The 19,625-nt window shown below is 39.3% G+C and overlaps 1 protein-coding gene across 3 annotated transcripts in view; it reads right to left on the reverse strand.

Moving 5' to 3' along the window:
* The window catches only part of CPNE4 (copine 4), a 229,367-nt gene that overhangs the window by 188,553 nt on the left and 21,189 nt on the right, over positions 1-19,625 (reverse strand). For 2 of the 3 annotated variants that reach the window (XM_071429513.1, XM_071429512.1), the window contains exon 2: positions 474-623. The exons of the other annotated variant lie outside the window; for it this stretch is intronic. In XM_071429513.1, the coding sequence (XP_071285614.1) occupies positions 474-531 (58 nt within the window). In that variant the 5' untranslated portion in view covers positions 532-623. The remainder of the gene's footprint in view (positions 1-473; positions 624-19,625) is intronic. 3 annotated transcript variants of the gene reach the window in all.

Genomic DNA, 19,625 nt, shown 5'->3' on the forward strand with positions numbered 1-19,625 from the left:
CTTCACAACAGAGGTTCAGGGACAACACACTGGGGTTTGTACCACTAGTTAAGGTAGACCCTGAGCCTTTCCTGCCTTCTTGCAATTTACTTACTTTCTATTTTCTTTCCAAAATTCTTGATCAAATATTTGAAGAGTCACCCATGAGACTTAGGCCAAGCACACATTGTCACTGCCTCAGCTAAATCAGCAAGGGATACAATCACATTGCAGCTCCAACTGCAGGCACAAGAAGAACCATGACAGCCAAATTATATTTATATGGAGAGTGTAATTTCTTTCCTAGTTTAATTTCTACTAGTTTATTCTGACTTTCCTCTAGGAAGTTATATCCTACCCCATACTGGGAGTGTTTTGTAATCACAGTACCACCGCACCATGATAGACTCAGTCTCTGAAAAAGCCAGTAGCTATTTTTGGTATCAAATTGATTCACAAAAGAATTGCAGCATGCTGTCAGCAAAAAGTCCTACCAGTGCCAAATGTACCGCTGGTGCCAGTGGCGTGCCATTCCTCTGCTGGCGCGTCCATGCTTCCCAGGATCTGCGCTCTACTGAGCTACCAAAGATGGGTCCTAACGCGGCAGGACACAGCGCAGCCTCACAGAGATCCTAACCTGGGCCCTGGAAGCAACAGAGCTTTGTCAGCAATGTTATAGGAGACCTACTTCCTTCTGACACAGTGCCAAGACTTTGGCTAAGTAACACTTTCAAAAACAAGCTCTAGAAATCCAAGCCATGAAGAATTTTCAAGAGTTTCTCTCCCTCAGGAATTCTTGAGGTGGGAGAAATATCTATGTTGTCAACCATTAATGAGAAGAAGCAAGATACTTGGAATGTCTTTGATAAAACTTTGACATGACAAAAGTCCCTTAAGCACTTCTAAAAGGAACCTATGAGTATACAAAAAAGTTATGTCTTCCTTTTGAAATCTGCAAATCCCCATTTGTCTTTGATAGCATAAACTTACAACAAAAGGGGAAAATGAAAAATTCAGCTCTTAAAGTGATTACAGAGTTAGAGGCAGAGGGAAGGGGTTCTCAGTTCCTAAAATGATGCATACCAAAAAAATGAACTCATATAATCATTACTGATGGAAGTCCAACTGCCACACACAAAAAACACTGGAACACCTGCTGGTCTTGACATCACAGCCTGGTAGGAGAACATTTTATGCAATTCACATCAGGCAAGCAATACCCCTAAGTTTTGGGCACATATTGCACAGGACTTCACCTACATTCATGTGTCTTTAAAGCACAAATTTATACAAGGTGCAATAATGTCCATGAAGCACCCACTGTTAACAGAGAGAAAGGAATGCCTATAAGCCAGCAGTGATGGCACTCAAGGGAGAAGAGACACAAGAGGCTGGTATTGAAGTCCCAGACAGATGTTTCCACTTCACAAATGCAATTTGACTATGGTCAAATTATCTAAGGCATAGTTATGTATTAATTGGGAGTTGAAAGCTATTTCCAGACTTTCTCTCCATTCTCTTAATGGAATGGAGAAACTCTTAATTCCTTCCCTCACCTGTCCTCTGCTGAGTATGATTGCTCTTCAAACAGAAATTTATCTACTCTCTTACAATGTCTGTTGAAAGACAGTTGCAAAGCATCAGCGACATAAGGAATCGTAAGGCAGAGTCACCATGATATTTCCTAAGAGCATAGAAGAGTAGAACTAGCCTCTATAGATATCTCATCATGCCAAAAATGAGTGTTGATAACTAAACTGGATCCCAAATATTCCATGAGAGATGCAACAAAATTTAGAACATGGTAAAACCTTATTGTTGCTCAGAGCACAAAGCAATGTCTTTCTTGTTCAAGTATTTATATCTCCCTCTGTATAAGTATGGATAGCCATTGGGCTCTTTTATACCTGCATATATTTAAAATTAGGAAAATGCATGTTGGCAGTAACCAAAATGCAACTGTACCAACAAAAAATGTTCAAATTGATCTTTGACCTCTTCAGCGATATAAGGCATTTCCCATGCACTGTGTGTTTATCTGTCTTATTCCTGATCTGCAGTGATCCAGTGCAAATAGATCCAATAGTCAAAGATATTTTTCATAACTTAAAAAGAATTATAATTTCATAATTTCATATAATTACTGGTCTAATGCATGAACATGTTTCAGTGTACACAAGTATAGGGTAACTCCAAAATGAAGAGATTGAAAAGGCCTTCATAAGTATGGAAACCAAGATCTTAATTTTTGTTCCTTTTAACTAGTAGAAGATTGTGCTTTTATTTTCTTCTCTAGTGTCAGCAACTGCCTTAGGTAAAGGTGCTTCAAGAGGAAAAGAAGCAAAAAACCCCATAGAAATTAATAATAGAGAACATGGGTTATAGCAAATGCATGTCCTCACATATCGGCCCACGCAATGCATGTCCATAAAAATTTCAGTGACAGATGCCTTTGTAACTTCTTTATGGTATCAAATCCACCCTTGGATACCTGTGGAAAAGATGTAGTAAACATTTCTAAAACATTTTGAAAAGATATGCACTTTTACAAGAATTTTGCTGTTTTAGTCATAAGCATTATTTTCCAATTACAAAGATTACAGCAATTCAGATCTGACCCAGCGAATGATGGATGACAGTCTTTATGCTCTGGGGTCAACATGAAAATTTTACTTACAATTTCTGCCCTCTACAAAAATTGGGTTATACAATAATGAGGTGCTTGACTGCTGTTGCATTAAGTCTGTAATGAGACTGAATGCACAGTCACTCCATTTAGTGTTTTAAATTGCTTCAACTTCCGAGTAAATACATCAACAAAGACCGAGCTGGGATATTAAGTGTAGACCAGTACATCAAAATAGGATGTTAACTTGCTGATGTTACACGAATATTATTTCCATATTTCACTGAAGAATTCTTCAAATGATTCACTTGTGTAATATGTTATTAAATGAAGCACATAGAGGCATCTTAAACATTAACTTAATTGAAGGTAGGAGTAACACAGGAAAATGTTTAATACTTGCTGTAGGAAAATGCCAGTTCTTCTCATGAGATTTTTATTATAAGCTAGAAAGCCTGACATCAATTAAATTTCCTACCTGTGCTGGCTTTTAATTTTACCTTTTACAAGAACATGGGCATTTTACAACATGCTAAGAAAACTGTTTTGGTCAAATGATTACTGCAGCATTTCTTATTTAGCTACTTCCAGTGTGAAGTTTCACCTTGCTTTTTCCATTCCTCCCCTTTTTTGGCCTCCAAGCAGCCATGTTTTTCCATCTGTGGTAGTAACCTATGACCATTTCAGACCTCTGCCAAGATTATGCTTTCACAGGAAATAGGCTGCCCAAGAAAATTCTCAGAGCAGTTTGAATACACCTACATCATGTTTCCCAGTGATAACACAAAGGAGTTCTTTAATTCTGTCACTTCAACATCTGACAAGTGCTGCTGTCAAATTGCACTGGGTCTTCAGTACAGGTAACACAGGCCAGTTGTCTAGTAAGAGTAATTTAGGTTGAGAGGGATCTCTGGGAATTTCTGTTTCCCATCCTTAGCTCAAAGCAGATCTTGTTCAGATGAGCTCTGGCAGTCTCCAACAATGAAGATCCCACTCCCTCTCTGGGCCTTTCTTCCAGCACTTGACCACCATCTTTGACAATTTATTGTTAGTTTTCCTTGTTACAGCTTATGCCTGCTGCCAAATATCCTAACACTGTTCCTCCAAGAGAACCCTGGCTGCATCTTCTCAGATGACAGCATTAAGATCACATTCCCTTAGCCTCCTCCTTTTAGCACTGAACAAAGCCAGGATCCTTCCAAGACTCCCTTCACTGACTTAGCTAGTGTGTCAGAAGGTCTGGTTAACTCTGTTACAATAATTCAGAACTAAAAAGGAGAAAGATCACTGCAATTTCCAGCATGTTATGGGCAGAAGGCAGGGTGTAGAAGACCATAGTTATGTTAAACAAGCAGCATATTCCAACTGGGACCTACATCCATAACTGGCTTTTCACAAAGCCATTTGCAATGACAACTTTGGCTGGTCAAACTCTACCAACAAAAATGCAAACTCTTGAACACCTCACTTACACACTGCCTACAGAGTAACTATTAATACAGAGACAAACATCTTTAATGGGGGTGTAGCACTTCCCATGCATTCCTTCAAGGGACACTCAGGAAAGGTTATACAAATTATTGCAAGTTTAGTCTGGTTGTTATAATGATGTGCCAGCGCAGAAAGGTGGCTTAACAGAATACAGTGATAATTAGGGAGGAATGTTTAAAACCTTATCTTTCACTCCTTGGCATTTTGAATTCCTGAATAAGTCCTTTCAGTCAGTGAACACATTTTGAACTCAGACAAATGGTATTTTGAGATTTTTCCCCTCCTCGGACTTTTGTTCAAAGATTGTACTGAGAAAATTAAATATTAAATGTTGCTTTTGCTTCTTGACTGTTCAAAATGGATTCTAATTTCTGTTTGCCATATTTTCAAATTAAAGTTTTAATTAAAATTGCTGTGCAATTTTAATGGTACTAACATTTTTTGTTTCCTCAGCTTATCTATCTGCTGTCCAGTACAATTAGCATTTCTTATTATGTGAAATTTAGCAGTCCGCAAGAAAACTTTCTGTTTTAGCTTCAACCTGCTGTCCAAAACGAAAACACTTCATATCTGCCCATTACGTGAAATTGTCTAGAAAATTTAAAAGTAGTTTGGTGAAAACTTGTTGAAACAGACTCTGGTAAAGCCTCTTAGTCTGTTATCAATATAATGGGTTTCTTAATTGCCAAAGATATAGCAATTTTTAACTTTGCTGGATTTTGTGTTTTCCTTGCCTTTCCTCAGTATTTAAAGCAATAACCAAAGAGACAGCTCACAGAAGAAGCTGTATTTTCTACTGCCTTATTTCCAATATTCTCATCTTCAGTTTCTTGTGCTTAAAAATTGCCTCATGTTTTATACTTTTCAAAACAATAGCCTCAAACTCCCCTAACACAAAGATAAAAGCTCCAAGACATCAAAACCTAATTTTGTTGTCCCCATCTAAAAGCAGAAAATACAATCCTTAGAATTAGACAGAGGATCACACAAAAGATTTCTGTCAAAGAAAAAAAACAGAAAATGATACCTGAAAACCAGCTTTGAGTAAAAAATAAAAAAAAAAAGTTCTGATTATGCTATGTTTAGTCTAGCAAAGGTTAAAGGCCACAAAATCATCTTTTTAATCTGGCTGCATGAAAATTCAAAATATTTTGCTCAAATATCACTCCATTTCTCACCCACTACTCAGGCATTTCGATTTGTGCCGTGTATAAAATATAATTATTTAAGCTGTGTCATTTGCAGTGGTGTGTTTCAGGAATTGCTTACCCTTCATTTACAATGACCTAAAGCCAGGAAACCCTTGATATTGCCCCTCAAGCATCTACAGGCTGAAAACTCCTAAGCTGACACAGCACAGACCCCAGGTGGGAGGAACTCATCCCTGTTCTGTCACTCCAATGTCTTCTTCATTTACAGTACAAATACCAAGCAAATGTGTAAAACTGCATTTTTTACCTAATAGCCAGCAGTCAGCCAGCTTCCATGAGAGCAAACCCAACTCTTCACAGGACAGAAGAAACCACTTCAATCTAGCCTGGCTTAGCCAGCTGTCTGACATGATCCTACCCAGAACTGAACTGGCAAGTACCTGTCACTACTGTGTCAGCAAAATCAGGACCTGATTATCAAGAGAAACTGAGCACTTATTTGTATTTGAATAACATCATGTGCTTTGTTCTAAGAGGGTGCAAGAGACTACCCAGAGAGTAAGCTGATTGAAACTACCCCAATGCAGAATGCCAAACTGCACCTCAGCTTCTCAACCACCAACCTCTGTGTCCAAGGACCTGACATTTCCTAACAGCAAATAACTCAAAGACCACACTGTTCCTCATTTGTCCTACCTGTTAACAAGGATGGAGTAGTCTTGCTTCTATCCTGGTCTGATGGAAGACTAGGCTGAGAAAACCACTGATGGATGCTACACTTTGTTATGTCATTCTAGTCTCTGCCCTTTCTAGTTGTAAGCTTTCTGCTTTATTTTCCTTTACCACTCATCTCAAATATCCCACACAGCTGTCACTCAAGGTCAAACCACACAGAGACAGGCAAATCCCTCAGATAATTAAGCTTTGGCTTCATATAGCACTATGATTATCAAAATTCAAACATTTGGGTAACACAATTTATGGTGGAAAGGGTGTGGAAAATAGGAGAGACATATTAGCTGGTGGTTTGTTGCACTACAAAACTATTAGCACTCACTTGTGCCTGTCCAGTTGATTCCTACCACTGCTCAGATAAGCTCACAAATGCCCATATACCCCTGTCTGATTACAGGCAGACCAAAAATATGTCTGTAAATATCAGTGACCCAGAGAGAGGAAGCAGCACCTCTGGCCACCTGTTTCCCTGCTGATCATGGGGAGTCTACAACCTACATTTTAAAATAAGGGAAAATACCAACAGGTGGAAGGCCAATTCCACATTGTCCTTCACATAGTCTATGCTTACCCAAACAACCTCCAGGATTTCCTATACTCTTCTACCTTAGATGAGCAAATTTTTAGGTACAAATTAGTGCACTGGATCCTAATTCCAATTCAAAACATAGTCCCCACACAAAGTAATGAAGCTCACTTATCAACCTGTTGCCTGAGGGACTCAGATATGACCTCCAAATAATCACAAGATAGGCAGTGACCCTGCCTATTCAAAACAGGACAGTCTTTATAAACCTCACAAAAGGTAAGATTAAAGCCAGTTTTCACTCTTTACCTCAAAATAAAAGATCCAAACAAAAACCACACACAACTCTTGTCTTCAGCAAGGATATGAGGTCTAAATACACAGTTGCTGTGACTGAACAAGCTCCTGTGAAATTGAAGAGGAGCTATTCTTTTTTCCAGTAGCCAATGTTCTTTCCCAAGGGTAAGATTTGGAATACTCTTTTTATCCTCTACTGCCAACACAGCAGCTGTACCTACATGCTCTTTGGTTAAAAAAGAGTTATTTGGCACAACAGCTCATCTTGCCAATTATCAAAAGAGACCCACTGCTTCTCTTTTGGAGTGAAAGTGGAGTGGCTGGGACTTCCACAGCCACACTGACCACAGTCAAAATCATTGTCACCTCCAGAGCCAAAAGCTTAGCTCTGATACAGGCAGTATTTTTCGTAAGATATATTGCTCTAGAAAAAGCACAAAGTACACAAAATGCACATTTTAATTCCCCTAGACCAGTTATTCTATGGTATTTAGTAGGATTATTTACACTGTGGCAAGAGCACGGTCAAAGAAGACCACAAAAGCCATGAGAGAGGTAAGAAAAGGACACAGACCATTAGAGATTAGTTATGAAAAGAGCAAGGTTTTACTGTCCCCAACACCTCTCTAGTGGGAGCTCAGACATGTAACATGCAGGATTGAAGCTCTTGAGAAGCCAGAAGCCAGTGTTCCCCTCAAAAACACACAGTAAGCAATGGTTTCTCATTAAACCCTTTTAGAAAGACTCTGCCTCTCACTTTCTTTTTCTATTTACTTTTCTTTGCCAAACTTATCAGAGTCCTTCTGTCCCAGCTCCACCTTGGCCAGCATCCCAACCTTTTTTGACAGTGCTGCAATGTCACTCCTACTGCCAGCTACAGACAGCGGAGTCTGCTGGTCTAGAATGACTTACTAGGAGAGAGGTGGAATGAAGAGAACACATGCACAGTGTGGCCCTAATGTTCTTCCTCTCCAATACTAATAAGAAGGTAGATCTAGACTGCTGAGACCTGTAAATTTTTCTGGACAGAGACTGCATCTGCTCCAAAAAGGGTGATGAATACTACAGATGACCATAATTATACCAGGCCCACCTGTCTTCACTCAAAAAAGAGAAGAAATGTCTCCATATTTTCCCCGAAGAGAAGCAAGTAACAGAATTTTAAAACAGGTATTTTCTGTGCCAATCTAAGAGAAACCCCTCTTTCCATGAGATTTTGGCCATATAAGGTCAACCAGAAAGAAGAAATAACACCCACTGGCTGGTCACAAGTACGCAATAAAAATGGAAATCAATGTTTATGGAAGAATGTTGTTGGCTGCTTAAATTTTGTTGAACAGCAAATACACTCAGCACATTATCACTTTCTTCATGGGCATTCAAAAACACAGGGAGAGACATCACATAAAGCATCCATTCAAAACTATTTGCTCAGTTAATATCATTTTATGGCTATGGAGGAGAATGTCTTCAATATTTCTGCAGGATTCTAGTGCCTCTCCAAAAGAGTGTTTTTCCTCATATATCAAGGTGTTCCAGTAATTTATGTGAGAGCCTTATCCCCAGCAGATGAGCTGTGCTGCTTTGGGCTGGGATTAAGCTGATTTTCCTCACATGGGGTTATTCTTTGTTTTGCAAAAACTGTGTTGATAATACCAGGGAAGTTTTTTTTATTGCTGAGCAGGGCTTACACAGAGTCAAGGCCTTTTCTGCTCCTCACATCACCCCACCAGCAAAAGAGCTGGGATTCACATGGAGCTGGGAGGGAGCACAGCCAGGAGAGCTGACCTCCACTGACCAAAAGGATATCCCATACCATACGGCTTCGTGCTCAGCAGATAAAGCAGGGGCAAGAAGAAGGAAGGTGAAGGCATTTGGAGTGATGGGGTTCATTTTCCCAAGCAAACATTACATGTGATGGAGCATTGCATTCCTGGGAATGGCTGAACGCCTGCCTGCCCATGGCAAATGGATTCCTTATTTTGCTTTGCTCCTGTGTGCAGCTTTCACTTTACCCATTAAACTGTCTTCTTCTCAACCCATGAGTTTTACTCACTTCTACTCTTCCAATTCTCTCTCCCATCCCACTGGGGTGAGCAGCTGTGTAGTGCTTAGCTGCCAGCTGGGGTTAAACCACGACAGCTGCTGCACACTGAGGATGCAGATCAGACCCTTACAGGGAGTTTGGAACACACATATGGAAGCAGCAAGCACGTGTCAGAGGAAAGACTCTCCTGAAGCAACTGTTTTTAAAAAGCTCATAATAACTCTATGGTTCTTTTTACACCAATAATGTTTTAATTAAACTACAAAGATTTCCAAGATCCTGAACATTCTCTCAAGTGATATCCTAAGGCTTAAGTACTGTGAATCTTCCATCACAATTACACAGAGCTTATACTACTTACCAAATGCTTTGTTCCTTGCAATTCCCTTGATTATAAAAGGAATTGATTTTTTTACCTAATTTAAGATCCTTTACATCACTTTAAATTGCATTACTAGATTGGAACATAAATCTTTACTGTTTGTAGGGTTTTTTCACCTAAGAAAAAGTCTAATAACTGCATCAAAGAACAACAAAGCATCCAAAAGTTTAAAAAAACCCAAAACATGAGATTTTAAAATAATATATTTTAATACAAAACTTTACTTTGTATTACCTAGTGTCTGAAAAAAATGCAAGAAAAAAAGTTTCTGAAAGTAAGTGAGCTGTGCTGAAATCCTTTTTTTTATGTGTCTTCCTATCAATGAAGTCATTGGAAAAGGAAAAAATTCAAGTCCAGATTTTGTCTGAATTTGAAGCCCACTCTAAACTACTGAAGACAATGTAAAGATGTCATTCACATCACAGGCTGAGAAGTCCCTGTATTCTCTTGCTTTTGCAGCACTTGACCTTTCCTACAGGCAAATTAAGGAGTGAGTCACCCACAAACCCATTTGCCCTCAAAAAGAGTGGTAGAATTGCCACCAAAGATGGCAAAGACTTTCTTGTTTTAGCACTGTCACAGAAAGGCATGTGAAACTTCATAAAAACCAGTGTCATAACACACACAAACTAGAAGGCTCAATTAAGTAATTAATACAGCATATTTTCTTCTGGCATTTCCTGACCCTCAAGGGCTTGGCTTTACTTTTCAAAGCAGGGAGCTACCACATGAAATATGCCAGAGTTATTCAGAAAGCCAACCATAGGCAGACAATCCATCCAACAAACACTTGGTGGTACAAAACACAGGCATCAACAAGACAGAGTGGTTTTTATCACCCAGATACCTCCTGCTCATGTGAAGTGGAGCCTCACAGCAGCAATAGACTTTCCTGTCTGCTATAGGCCATAGCAGAGCAAAGGCTGTGCCAAAACACGCTCCATGGCAGTGGGGTCTGTACAAAGGAGCTTTGCCCATCACTCTCAGATCCTGTCAGGGGAGGAGTTGCTCCCAGACAATGGCTGCCAGCATGGGCATACAGTACTCAGACCTGTGCAGCAAATATAATTAATGCAAAAGCTCTTCTGCCAGAAAGCACACCAAGAGCAGCAGAGGTGATAGGAGGCAAGCATTTCATTAGCAAAGGGTTTGTTTGTTCATTGGTAATTCTGCTATGAATTATAGATGAAGAGCAATACAAAGAAGAAAAAAAAAAGAAACCTCAGGTCCTGTTCCAGACTGTAGCACAGCTATACACTGCTCATTTATGCATCCTTCCTGTTTGCTGCCTACCCTGTCTCCTTTCTACTCCTAGCCCAGTTTCCATTTCTGCTCTTTATTTGAGCTAACATCACCAATCTTCTACCAAATTTCCTTTCTCAAGTAGCTTCCAGTCTTGAGTGCTTCTCAACCCACTCGGCTCTCTCTCCTGCAACAGTTCTTTTGTTTTGATTTGGGGTTTTTAAATTTCTTTTTGGGGTGGGGTTTTGGGAGGAAGGAAAATAACACAAGGCTTTCAAAAATAAACCCTTCCTTGCCTTTTGTTCCTGTCACCCAAATCATCTTGATCAGGAGGTTCCCTATCATCATCCCATCTAACCCCTTAGAACTCTATTTCATGAATCTGAGCTCAGACCTCATCCTTACCACAGTACCAATCTCTCTTCTGTTCTCACCTACATCCAAGCTCTTTCCAAATGCAGTCAAAATGTTACCTAGTCCTTCCAACTTCCTTGCCTAGTGTACAGCTCCCCTTTTCCCAGAAGTTAATCTGTTGGCTTCTCTTCTCAAACACAGCTCTCACTCCTTTTTGCCAAAAAAGACAAACTTGAACTAATTGGTGACAACAGACAAGGACAAAACTGAGGAACTCAACTTTTATTTGTCCAAGTCTTCATTGGCAGTCTGTTCCTGTATCTCTAACATGGATGGCCTGCAAGACAGGGATTGAGGGAGAAAGTGCCTCCCACTCTTAGAGGAGATCAGGTTTGTGGCCACCTGAGGAATCTGAACATACATAACTCTGTGGGAGCTGAAAGATGCGTCCTAGAGTCCTGAGGGAATTGGCTGATGTAGCTGCCAAGCCACTCTCCATGATATTTGAAAAGTCATGGCAGTCAGGTGAAGTCCCAGGTGAGTGGAAAAAGAGAAACATTGTATTCAGCTTTAAAAAGGGTAGAAAGGAGGACCTTGAGACCTATCAACCTGTCAGCCTCACCTTTCTGCCTGGGAAGATCTTGGAACAGATCCTCCTAGGAGCTATGCTAAGGCACAGGGAGAACAGGGAGTTGATTCAGGACAGCAGCACAGCCTCACCAAGGGCAAGTCCTGCCTGAACAACCCAGTGGCCTCCTGTGATGGAGTGACTGCAGCAGTGGACAAGGAAAAGATCTACGGACATCAACTGTCTGGAGTACTGCAAGGCTTTTGTCAGTGGTCCCCAAAGATCCTGCTCTCTAAATTGGAGAGATACAGATTTGATTGATGGACTGTTTTGTGGATGAGGAATTGGCTGGATGGTCACGTCCAGAGAGTAGTGACCACAGCTCGATGTCCAGATGGAAATGAGTGACAAATGGTGTCCCTCAGGGATTGCAATATGGACAGAGGCATTCAGAGGAATGGAACACCTCTCTTGTGAAAAAAGGCTGAGGAAATTCCCTCACCTACAACACAGAACCTACTCTCGTTCAAAGACAAGACCATTGTATTTTATTTTAAAAGTATAAAAATGTCACTTTCTTGGAACCTTACTTCAGCAATGTTAGGGGTTTCCTTTGCAGTTAGGAATACAAATTCACAGCATAAACGTTTTTTTAAGTCAGTAGGCAATTCTGAATGGAGAAATGTACTGTGAAGTGTCAGAAGAACTTAATAATAACTTCAGTGTATCTTTACTGTAAAATGATGCAAAACAGCATCCCTGCTTCATTAATATATTAGGTGCTGAAGACAGTGTTGTGAAACCTGCAGCAAGGCAAGCATAAATGTTTTCTGAAGAAAACAAATTAAGTTTTAGGTTAACATCAGATTATGCCTTTATTAAGGGAGGCATTTGTCTCTCCCACCCAATACATCAGAAGAAAACCAACTCCTTGGAACTTATCGGTGCTTTCATTTTCTAAAATAACATTTATACTTGCTTTCAGTATCCACCAAGATGAACTTCTGCTGGCATTAATGACTGAAATAATTTCATATGACTCATCAATTTGCACAGGACTTTGTAAAGGTTCTCATATTCTGAAGAAATGAACCTCTAAATTCAATGCCCATGTCTTTCTCTACTTTTTCTTAATTACTCATTTATCCACGAAAACAGAAGGCTGCATGTCTAGAGTTATCTATAAACATAGAAGCAGAGGACTGAAGAGAAGTCACTTGCCCATGTTTGCTTATTTTGCTGGGAAAACTTCTTGCATGAAGTGAGAAAGCTGTTACGATACTATTTTTCCCATCCCCTAACTAAAAGTCCAAACCACACACATTCACAAAAAAACAAACAAACAAAACCAAAAAATAAACCAACCAAAAAACAACTTGGTAAATAACTTGACCTACTCAGTCAAGCCAATCACATTATATAAGAACACAGGATCACCTAATGCTGGAATTGTCCCAGGTTTCTGTAATGGTCCCTGGCAGCTCAATCAGTACCACTCAGTCCAGCTCACACACTTATCTACTGGTAAGCAGCAAATGATCAATCAGTCCCAGTGGGGCACACATCAGATCAAATGATGGTGATAAAAGCTATCTGAAACCTTCACAATCACAGCATACCTTAATAAATCTTTTTAGTGTAAGGTATTTGACAGTTTGGCTTCTTTACAAAGGTAAAGGGGAGCAGCTCATCCAAACAGTTTCATCATGGACGTTTGGCCCTGGCAACATCCTCCCTGTTAAAGAGCTGGCCAGGAGGACAGACATCTTAATCCTTCACAAATATTCAATGAGCTGTAATATTCGTTCTCAGAGATGTATTGCAGCATCCTTCAAAGAGCCCATGACAAGAGGAGATTTAAAAGAAAACCGTGATTTGTTTGTTAGATGCTGTGTTATTTTTTTCCCCTTAATATTACATTTCAGCCATTGCATTCATCAATAAACTTAGCAGGACGCTGCCTGACATTTTAAAATACGCAATCAATTATGAAAAGTCGTGCTGTTTGAGAAAAAAATTTCCTATACTGAAAATATGTATTTAGTGACTCTCCAAGCTTTTAAGCTAATCTTATTATCCACATAATAATGTCCAGGGGCATAATAGTCTCCAGAGGCACCAGGCCATTGTGTTAGTCACAGTGGAGTAAGTCTATAGAAAAAAAAATAATTGCCTTGACCTTATCTAAGCTATTCTGATGGAAACATCTGAAATACAGCTCTTCAGCCACAAGGATTTGTTTGTACCCTTTTTACAGTGGCTGAAGGACAAATGGGATTCTGGTGTCTGCTCTCAAGTCCATTCCTACCAAAGTGCCAACCCACAGAGCTTGCTTAGACTACCAAGGCCAGTCTCTTCACACAAATCAAAGAAAGCATATTCTTGGATGATCTGGATCTTCTTCCTAATATCTTTTACACTAAGAGAAGATTAGTTATTATTTTAAATTATGTGCAAAGAGCAGTGAAAAAAATCATGGTTCTAAGTGTAGCCCTGCACCCAGGTGCACCCATCCTTGCTCTATCTTATTTTAAAATATCAGCTGTTTTATATGTGAAAGTGTAGGCAGCTCCTTTCATCTGAAGTGAAAGGAGCCTTATCAGCACCTCTGTGACCAGGTTTAAACATTTATGCAAACAAGTCTTGCTTAGAAGAGCCTAATTCCAATCTCCTTACTGCTCACCTAAGGCATTTGTTGCACTTGATAGGCTGCTAAGAAGAACAGCCACACTGATCCCAAGATTGTGGGATTGAAACTAGTGGGAACTGTTATAAAATTTTAATATATGTCATCTTCCAGACAAAAGGAGACTCCAGGGAGAGCTGACCTTTAAGTGAAGAAACCTTGATAACACGTCAACAGTGGGGTTACATTTTAAATACAAAAATGAATGACAAAATTAGGGAGATTGCACTACAGATTGCCTAGAAACAAGAAGATTTCTGCTAGCTTAGGTGAATTTTTGGGTTATATAAATTGAAATAATATGAAAAAACATGGAGACAAAAAAAATGCTGATGTAGTTGCCATTGATTTCAAGCAAAGCTGTGCCAAACAACAGCTCATAGTTGATGCAAGTGTTATCTCATCTTAACTTCTGACTATCCACCCACAGTATTGACACTGTTTTTAGCAGTCCTCCTTCAACTTGTACCTTTCCATTCACACTCATTATTATTACGAGGGAGGGAAAAGCAATCGCCTGCTCAAAATAAGCAGCATATTCCCCACGAACAGAATCTCATGGAAAACAAAACTATTTGAAATTAAATTTAACAAATAGTTTTGGCCTTTGGAAAAAAGGTGAGGAGTCCGTTAAAACTTTGAGGGAGTTCAGGAGGTCATCTAGTCAGACCCAAAGGATGGAATATTTAAAAAGTCTAAAAACCTAGTTTTAAAATTTCAGAATAATTTTGCAGGTGAAACACTCTGTAACTGATGGCATGCTTTTTTTTTTTTAATATTTGCCTTTAAAAACATGCTTAGAAAATTGCTCCTTTTAAACTGATCCTACCCTATTCTATCCCAATTGCTCTGTGTAGGAAACCTTTGGCAACATTATTCATAATTTCCCAACATTTCTTGACTATGGGGCTCTACCCAGATTATATCTCCTTATTTCATTAATTATCAGCCTTACATCCCCTTATTTTATTATCAGCCTTAATTCCTTCCAGAACAAATTTCAATCAGTAGGAAAGGTATTTAAAAAAACAAACAAACAAAAAATCAACAAAACCCCAACAAAGTAAACAAAATCAAACAAATGCCATGATTCTCAAAAGTGTTTTTCAAGAAGAAGTTCAGTGTCTTCAGAGGAACAGCATTGAAGAAATGGGCCTGCTTCAGAATGATCAATAGTTCCTTTCATAATTTCTTATCTAGCTGCACTACAGAATATGTTCCATAGCACTCCACAGTACTCCCAATGGCTTTTATTAAAAATTCAGACTATAATATGACACTTTTATTGATTCTTTTTCTGTTGTTTGAATTTCCTACGACCATGTCTGCCACTCACCAAGGAGGAGCTGACAACTGACCTCTGGTAATAAGGGAATTACACAAGCATATGTAAAGTAAAGGCTGTGACCACCATAGATTTAATTTAATACTGTGCTAGAAAATACTGAATGCGTTAGACCTACAATAACAATAACTGGAATACTCAGCCCCTTGCTACAAAACCACATCAAGACAACATTACTGAGAAAAGTGCTTTCACTGTAGTCAAGCTTAGACACATTCCTGAAGAAGCAGTGGAAAGAGAATGTTTATACACAGCTCTAGAGTAAAGCCATGTACTTCCCTGTTTTTACCAGCTTTGCTCTGGTTGTCATGAGATGACAATGATCCTACACAAACTCTGCACAGCAGAGATACTTCTGTCTTTGCACTGTGTGGAACCATTTGCAGAGGTTTCCTATTTACTTTCCTGATCAATTATTCAGTCACATATGTCTGTGCAGAGAGGTTTTAAAGTACAAAGCCTAATTATTTTCCTAAGCTAAATAATTAAACTAGGATGGCCATAATGTTCTTTTATAACCAAGAAGGATTGCTGGACAACCAGCAAACCCCAAATATTGTGCACATAAAAGCATTTTCAGGAAGGATGATGGTATTAATTTTCAGGACCTAATACTCTTCCTGTTCTGCCAGCTCTCTCCTGCCAGAGCTCACAGTGAAAACTGAGATAATCATGATAAGCTTCTGTCACACAATGGGCATCAGGAAGGTGATTTCTGCCAGCTCTGTTTAAGGCACTCTAGAGAGAGATGTGACTTGTGTGTTCATGCTGAGAATAAGCAAGAACTAGGGCTTAGGCAGGCTTAAATAGGAATATTAATATAGGCGTTTTATTCATTAAATTTTTCTTAAAAAGTTATTACTTTAACTGATTGATCTATCAAGACCAAAGAGCTAGGACTGTACAGTCCACAGCAGGTTTAAGTAGAACTCCTCCATGTTTTATGTGTTCTTTTGTTGAGGGGTTGCTAAAAAGATTTTTGTATTCAGCAACCCAAAACAATCTCCTGGTATAATTAATTTCATTTTCCCTTTCTGATCTGGGATGTCTAGAAGTTCAAGACTATTTTAAGCCTTCCAGAACAGGTTCAGTTGCCCAGAAGAATGACAGTCTTCAAGATGAAACAATTCTAAGGAGCCATGGAGACAAACTGTGTGTCACTTGCAATTGTTCACATCCTTCTTCCAAGTTAAACAAGAAATAACTTCTATTAGAGGATGTCAAAATTACAGTTAAGGTACTTTGCTCCTGTACCTGCCTCTCACCTCCTCTTAGGGTCACAGCATAAGGTGCACTGATGAATATCTCAAGGCTGGTGGAAGTTTGATGCAATCAGCTTCAGGTGACTGCTATTTTCTTTTATTTCTTTAATTAAGGACAAGACTAACCAAAGAGTTAGGGACAGCCCCAAACTATTGTTGTCTTTAAATGTCTAAATTAAATGTCTATAAAATATTGGTTGTCTAGCTTCTCACTAACTGCTGGTGGATTTTTTTTTTGCTGTTCTCTACTCTGTGTACTATACCACACTTGTTGGATTCTGGCAGTCAAACTGCAGACTTTAGTTTCTAACTGTTGTTTTCTCACATGACACTTTTGCCATCCTATCTTTCTTTATAAAAATGCTCAAATTGAACTCTATGAGCCCTATTTTTCCCAGCTAAAAGTAGATTTTATCTCAACAGGAATAGTGGCATAGTATGTAAGGCCACATAGAAGTGTAGCTGTAAAAGATTTTTCATTACTTTTTTTTTCCCTGTTCTTTTTCTTCCCCCTTAAGAAGTACTGCAAGCACATTTTTTTGTAAAATAGCGGCAATCTGGAATGCTTATTTAAAATAATTTCTTAAAATTCCTAATTCTTTCATAATTTCATTTTTCTGTACATGAAATACATTATAAAAATCTAAAAGTTTTGAAGTAGATCTCTTGGCAAAATAATCTCAACTTCATAGTATCTCAAAAAAGGAAAATATGAATTAATGTTATAAAACAATTATGAACAGCTGAGCATACCCAATAAGCCCAAGCCTTACTGTGTTTGCTTCAATAGGGAAAATATGTAACCTTTAGATGTACTTACTATAGATGCAATGACTTCATTGTCATTTTAAGTTGCATCATAATTTCTGTCTTTCTAAAACTTTGTCCTTTGACTCAATGATAAATCATAGGCTCCCTTCTAAACTTCAGCGATTCTGATGCAGACTAACAAACTTCTTGTATACAGTGCCTAATTCTGTCCTTAAGGCAAGGGCTGGGTGCTGGATCAGCTCTTCAAGTTGCTGTCTTTTACAGGGGGAGGGCAGTCATTGTGTGTTGAGTGTTACATTTGTTATACTGCACTCCCTTAGCTGAAAAATATCTGGATTTTGGCATCATTAACGTGCCTCCAGTTTTTCACAGGCTAAAACAGACTTTTGCAGCTCTTGGGAGAAAATGAAGCGGCTGAATGAAAAGCTCAGTACATGGCACTACTTAGGTATTAGACTAAGGAAGATCTGATGATACAGTAACAATGATTTATAAGAAACCAGAAAAATACTTCTACAATGATTAATTTTCTCATCTCTGACAGCCATAGAAACAGATCCAGGAGGCTGTATCTCTAGTTACTGTGTCTAGAGAAAATTGGATAAGATGATGGGAAAACAGATCTCTCCTATAGACTACTAGTTTGTAAAGTGCCAAGAGATTTCTGGATAGATGTAAATGTATGTATCTACTTCCTCCCTGTTTTCTGGATGCTTTACTTCAGAAAGGTTTCCGCAACTCTTCTCCACTCCTCTTGCTTTGCTGGTTACAGAAAGTCAAATGTGACTACCTGAGAGTTAGCATTTTGTTTACAGGTCTGTGCCACACACACTACAGGGAAGATAGAAGTGCAAAAGGAATCTCTGTTAAAGGTTTCCAAAGCATTGTGAAAACAAATGTGTCTAAATCAGGTCTTCTTGAGGGTGTATTGTGGTGAGGGTGGGGAAGGGCACTAACTTCTTGTTCACAGTGTTATCTGTGGCAATAGTGTCCCATTTTAGACTTTTCCTGACCTGAATCTGTCATCTGTAAGGAAAGGCTGTTTAAAAGAGCATGGAGTCCAAAGAATGTTTTTCCCAGCCTCTCCTGTACATTATTTAATTCTCCTTTACATTAATGGATGTAAGTAAAATACAAACAGTAGTAGCTGAATTAATGTTATGACTGGTGGGTATTTTAAAAAGAAAAAGCAATTTTGGGAAGGGCTGGTTTTAATTTTCGAGATTATGGTTTGCCAGTTTTGGTGAGTATCCTAGACCTGTCAGATGCTGTTCATGAATCAGAAATGGAGATGAGAGAGCTGTTAAAAGGCCTAATTCTAAAAGACAGAATACATGCAAGATGAATTTTTAATGACAAGGCAGAGCTCTGCTTCAGGTCACTGATGCTTACATGAAGGCTCATCAGTGTTGTGCACTGGAGGGAATTTGCTGGTGCCAGGAGCTCCCTGTGCATTTGTGCAAGAGGCTGCAGCAGGGAGCGCGTGTGCTGGCTGTCAGCAGGCAGGGCTGGGCACACAGCTGCCCCCAGGGCTTTGCACTGGGGTATGTGGGACAGCCAGTGGCACACAGGGAGGTGCTGCAATGCAGGGCATGTAAAGAGCTGCGATTCAGCAGTCCTGCAATGAAACGTGGTAACTCATGAAGTGTAGGGCTTTGTTATTTATTTAAAAAAAACCCAAACCAACTAAATAAAAGGCAGAAATTACTCCTCCAAGTCTGAAAAATGTCCACGTTTCCTCACAATTATTTCTGTCTGCCTTCATCCCTGGTTCTTGCTTTGGCCTATGGTCCAGCAGGACTGCTATTTCTCTTGTAGAAAAGGGAGATAGCAGAAGAGGTGGGTGCCCCTTGATGACTCTGTCAGCATGAAACATGAATGCCCACTGCATGTCCAAAACCCCCTCCTGAGATCTGTGCAGTATTTGAATGGCACTCTCTGAATGCTTCAAGTGCTGGTATCACATCTCATTTAAGGCACATCTAGATAATGATGATGGAATATTATGTGACTAGTCCAGTAAATGTTGTTACTAATGCACTGTTCCTAATACTATGGAATTGCATTCCCTCTAGAATAACAATGGGGAGAATTGCTTCTAATTCCCAGAGTAACATGATTGGCAATGCGGTCATACTTGATTTCATCTTTTTTTGGCTCTGG

This window comes from Agelaius tricolor, unplaced genomic scaffold (genome assembly GCF_023055355.1).
Source record: "Agelaius tricolor isolate 1412-34295 unplaced genomic scaffold, bAgeTri1.0.p SCAF_6, whole genome shotgun sequence".
NCBI lineage: Eukaryota > Metazoa > Chordata > Aves > Passeriformes > Icteridae > Agelaius > Agelaius tricolor.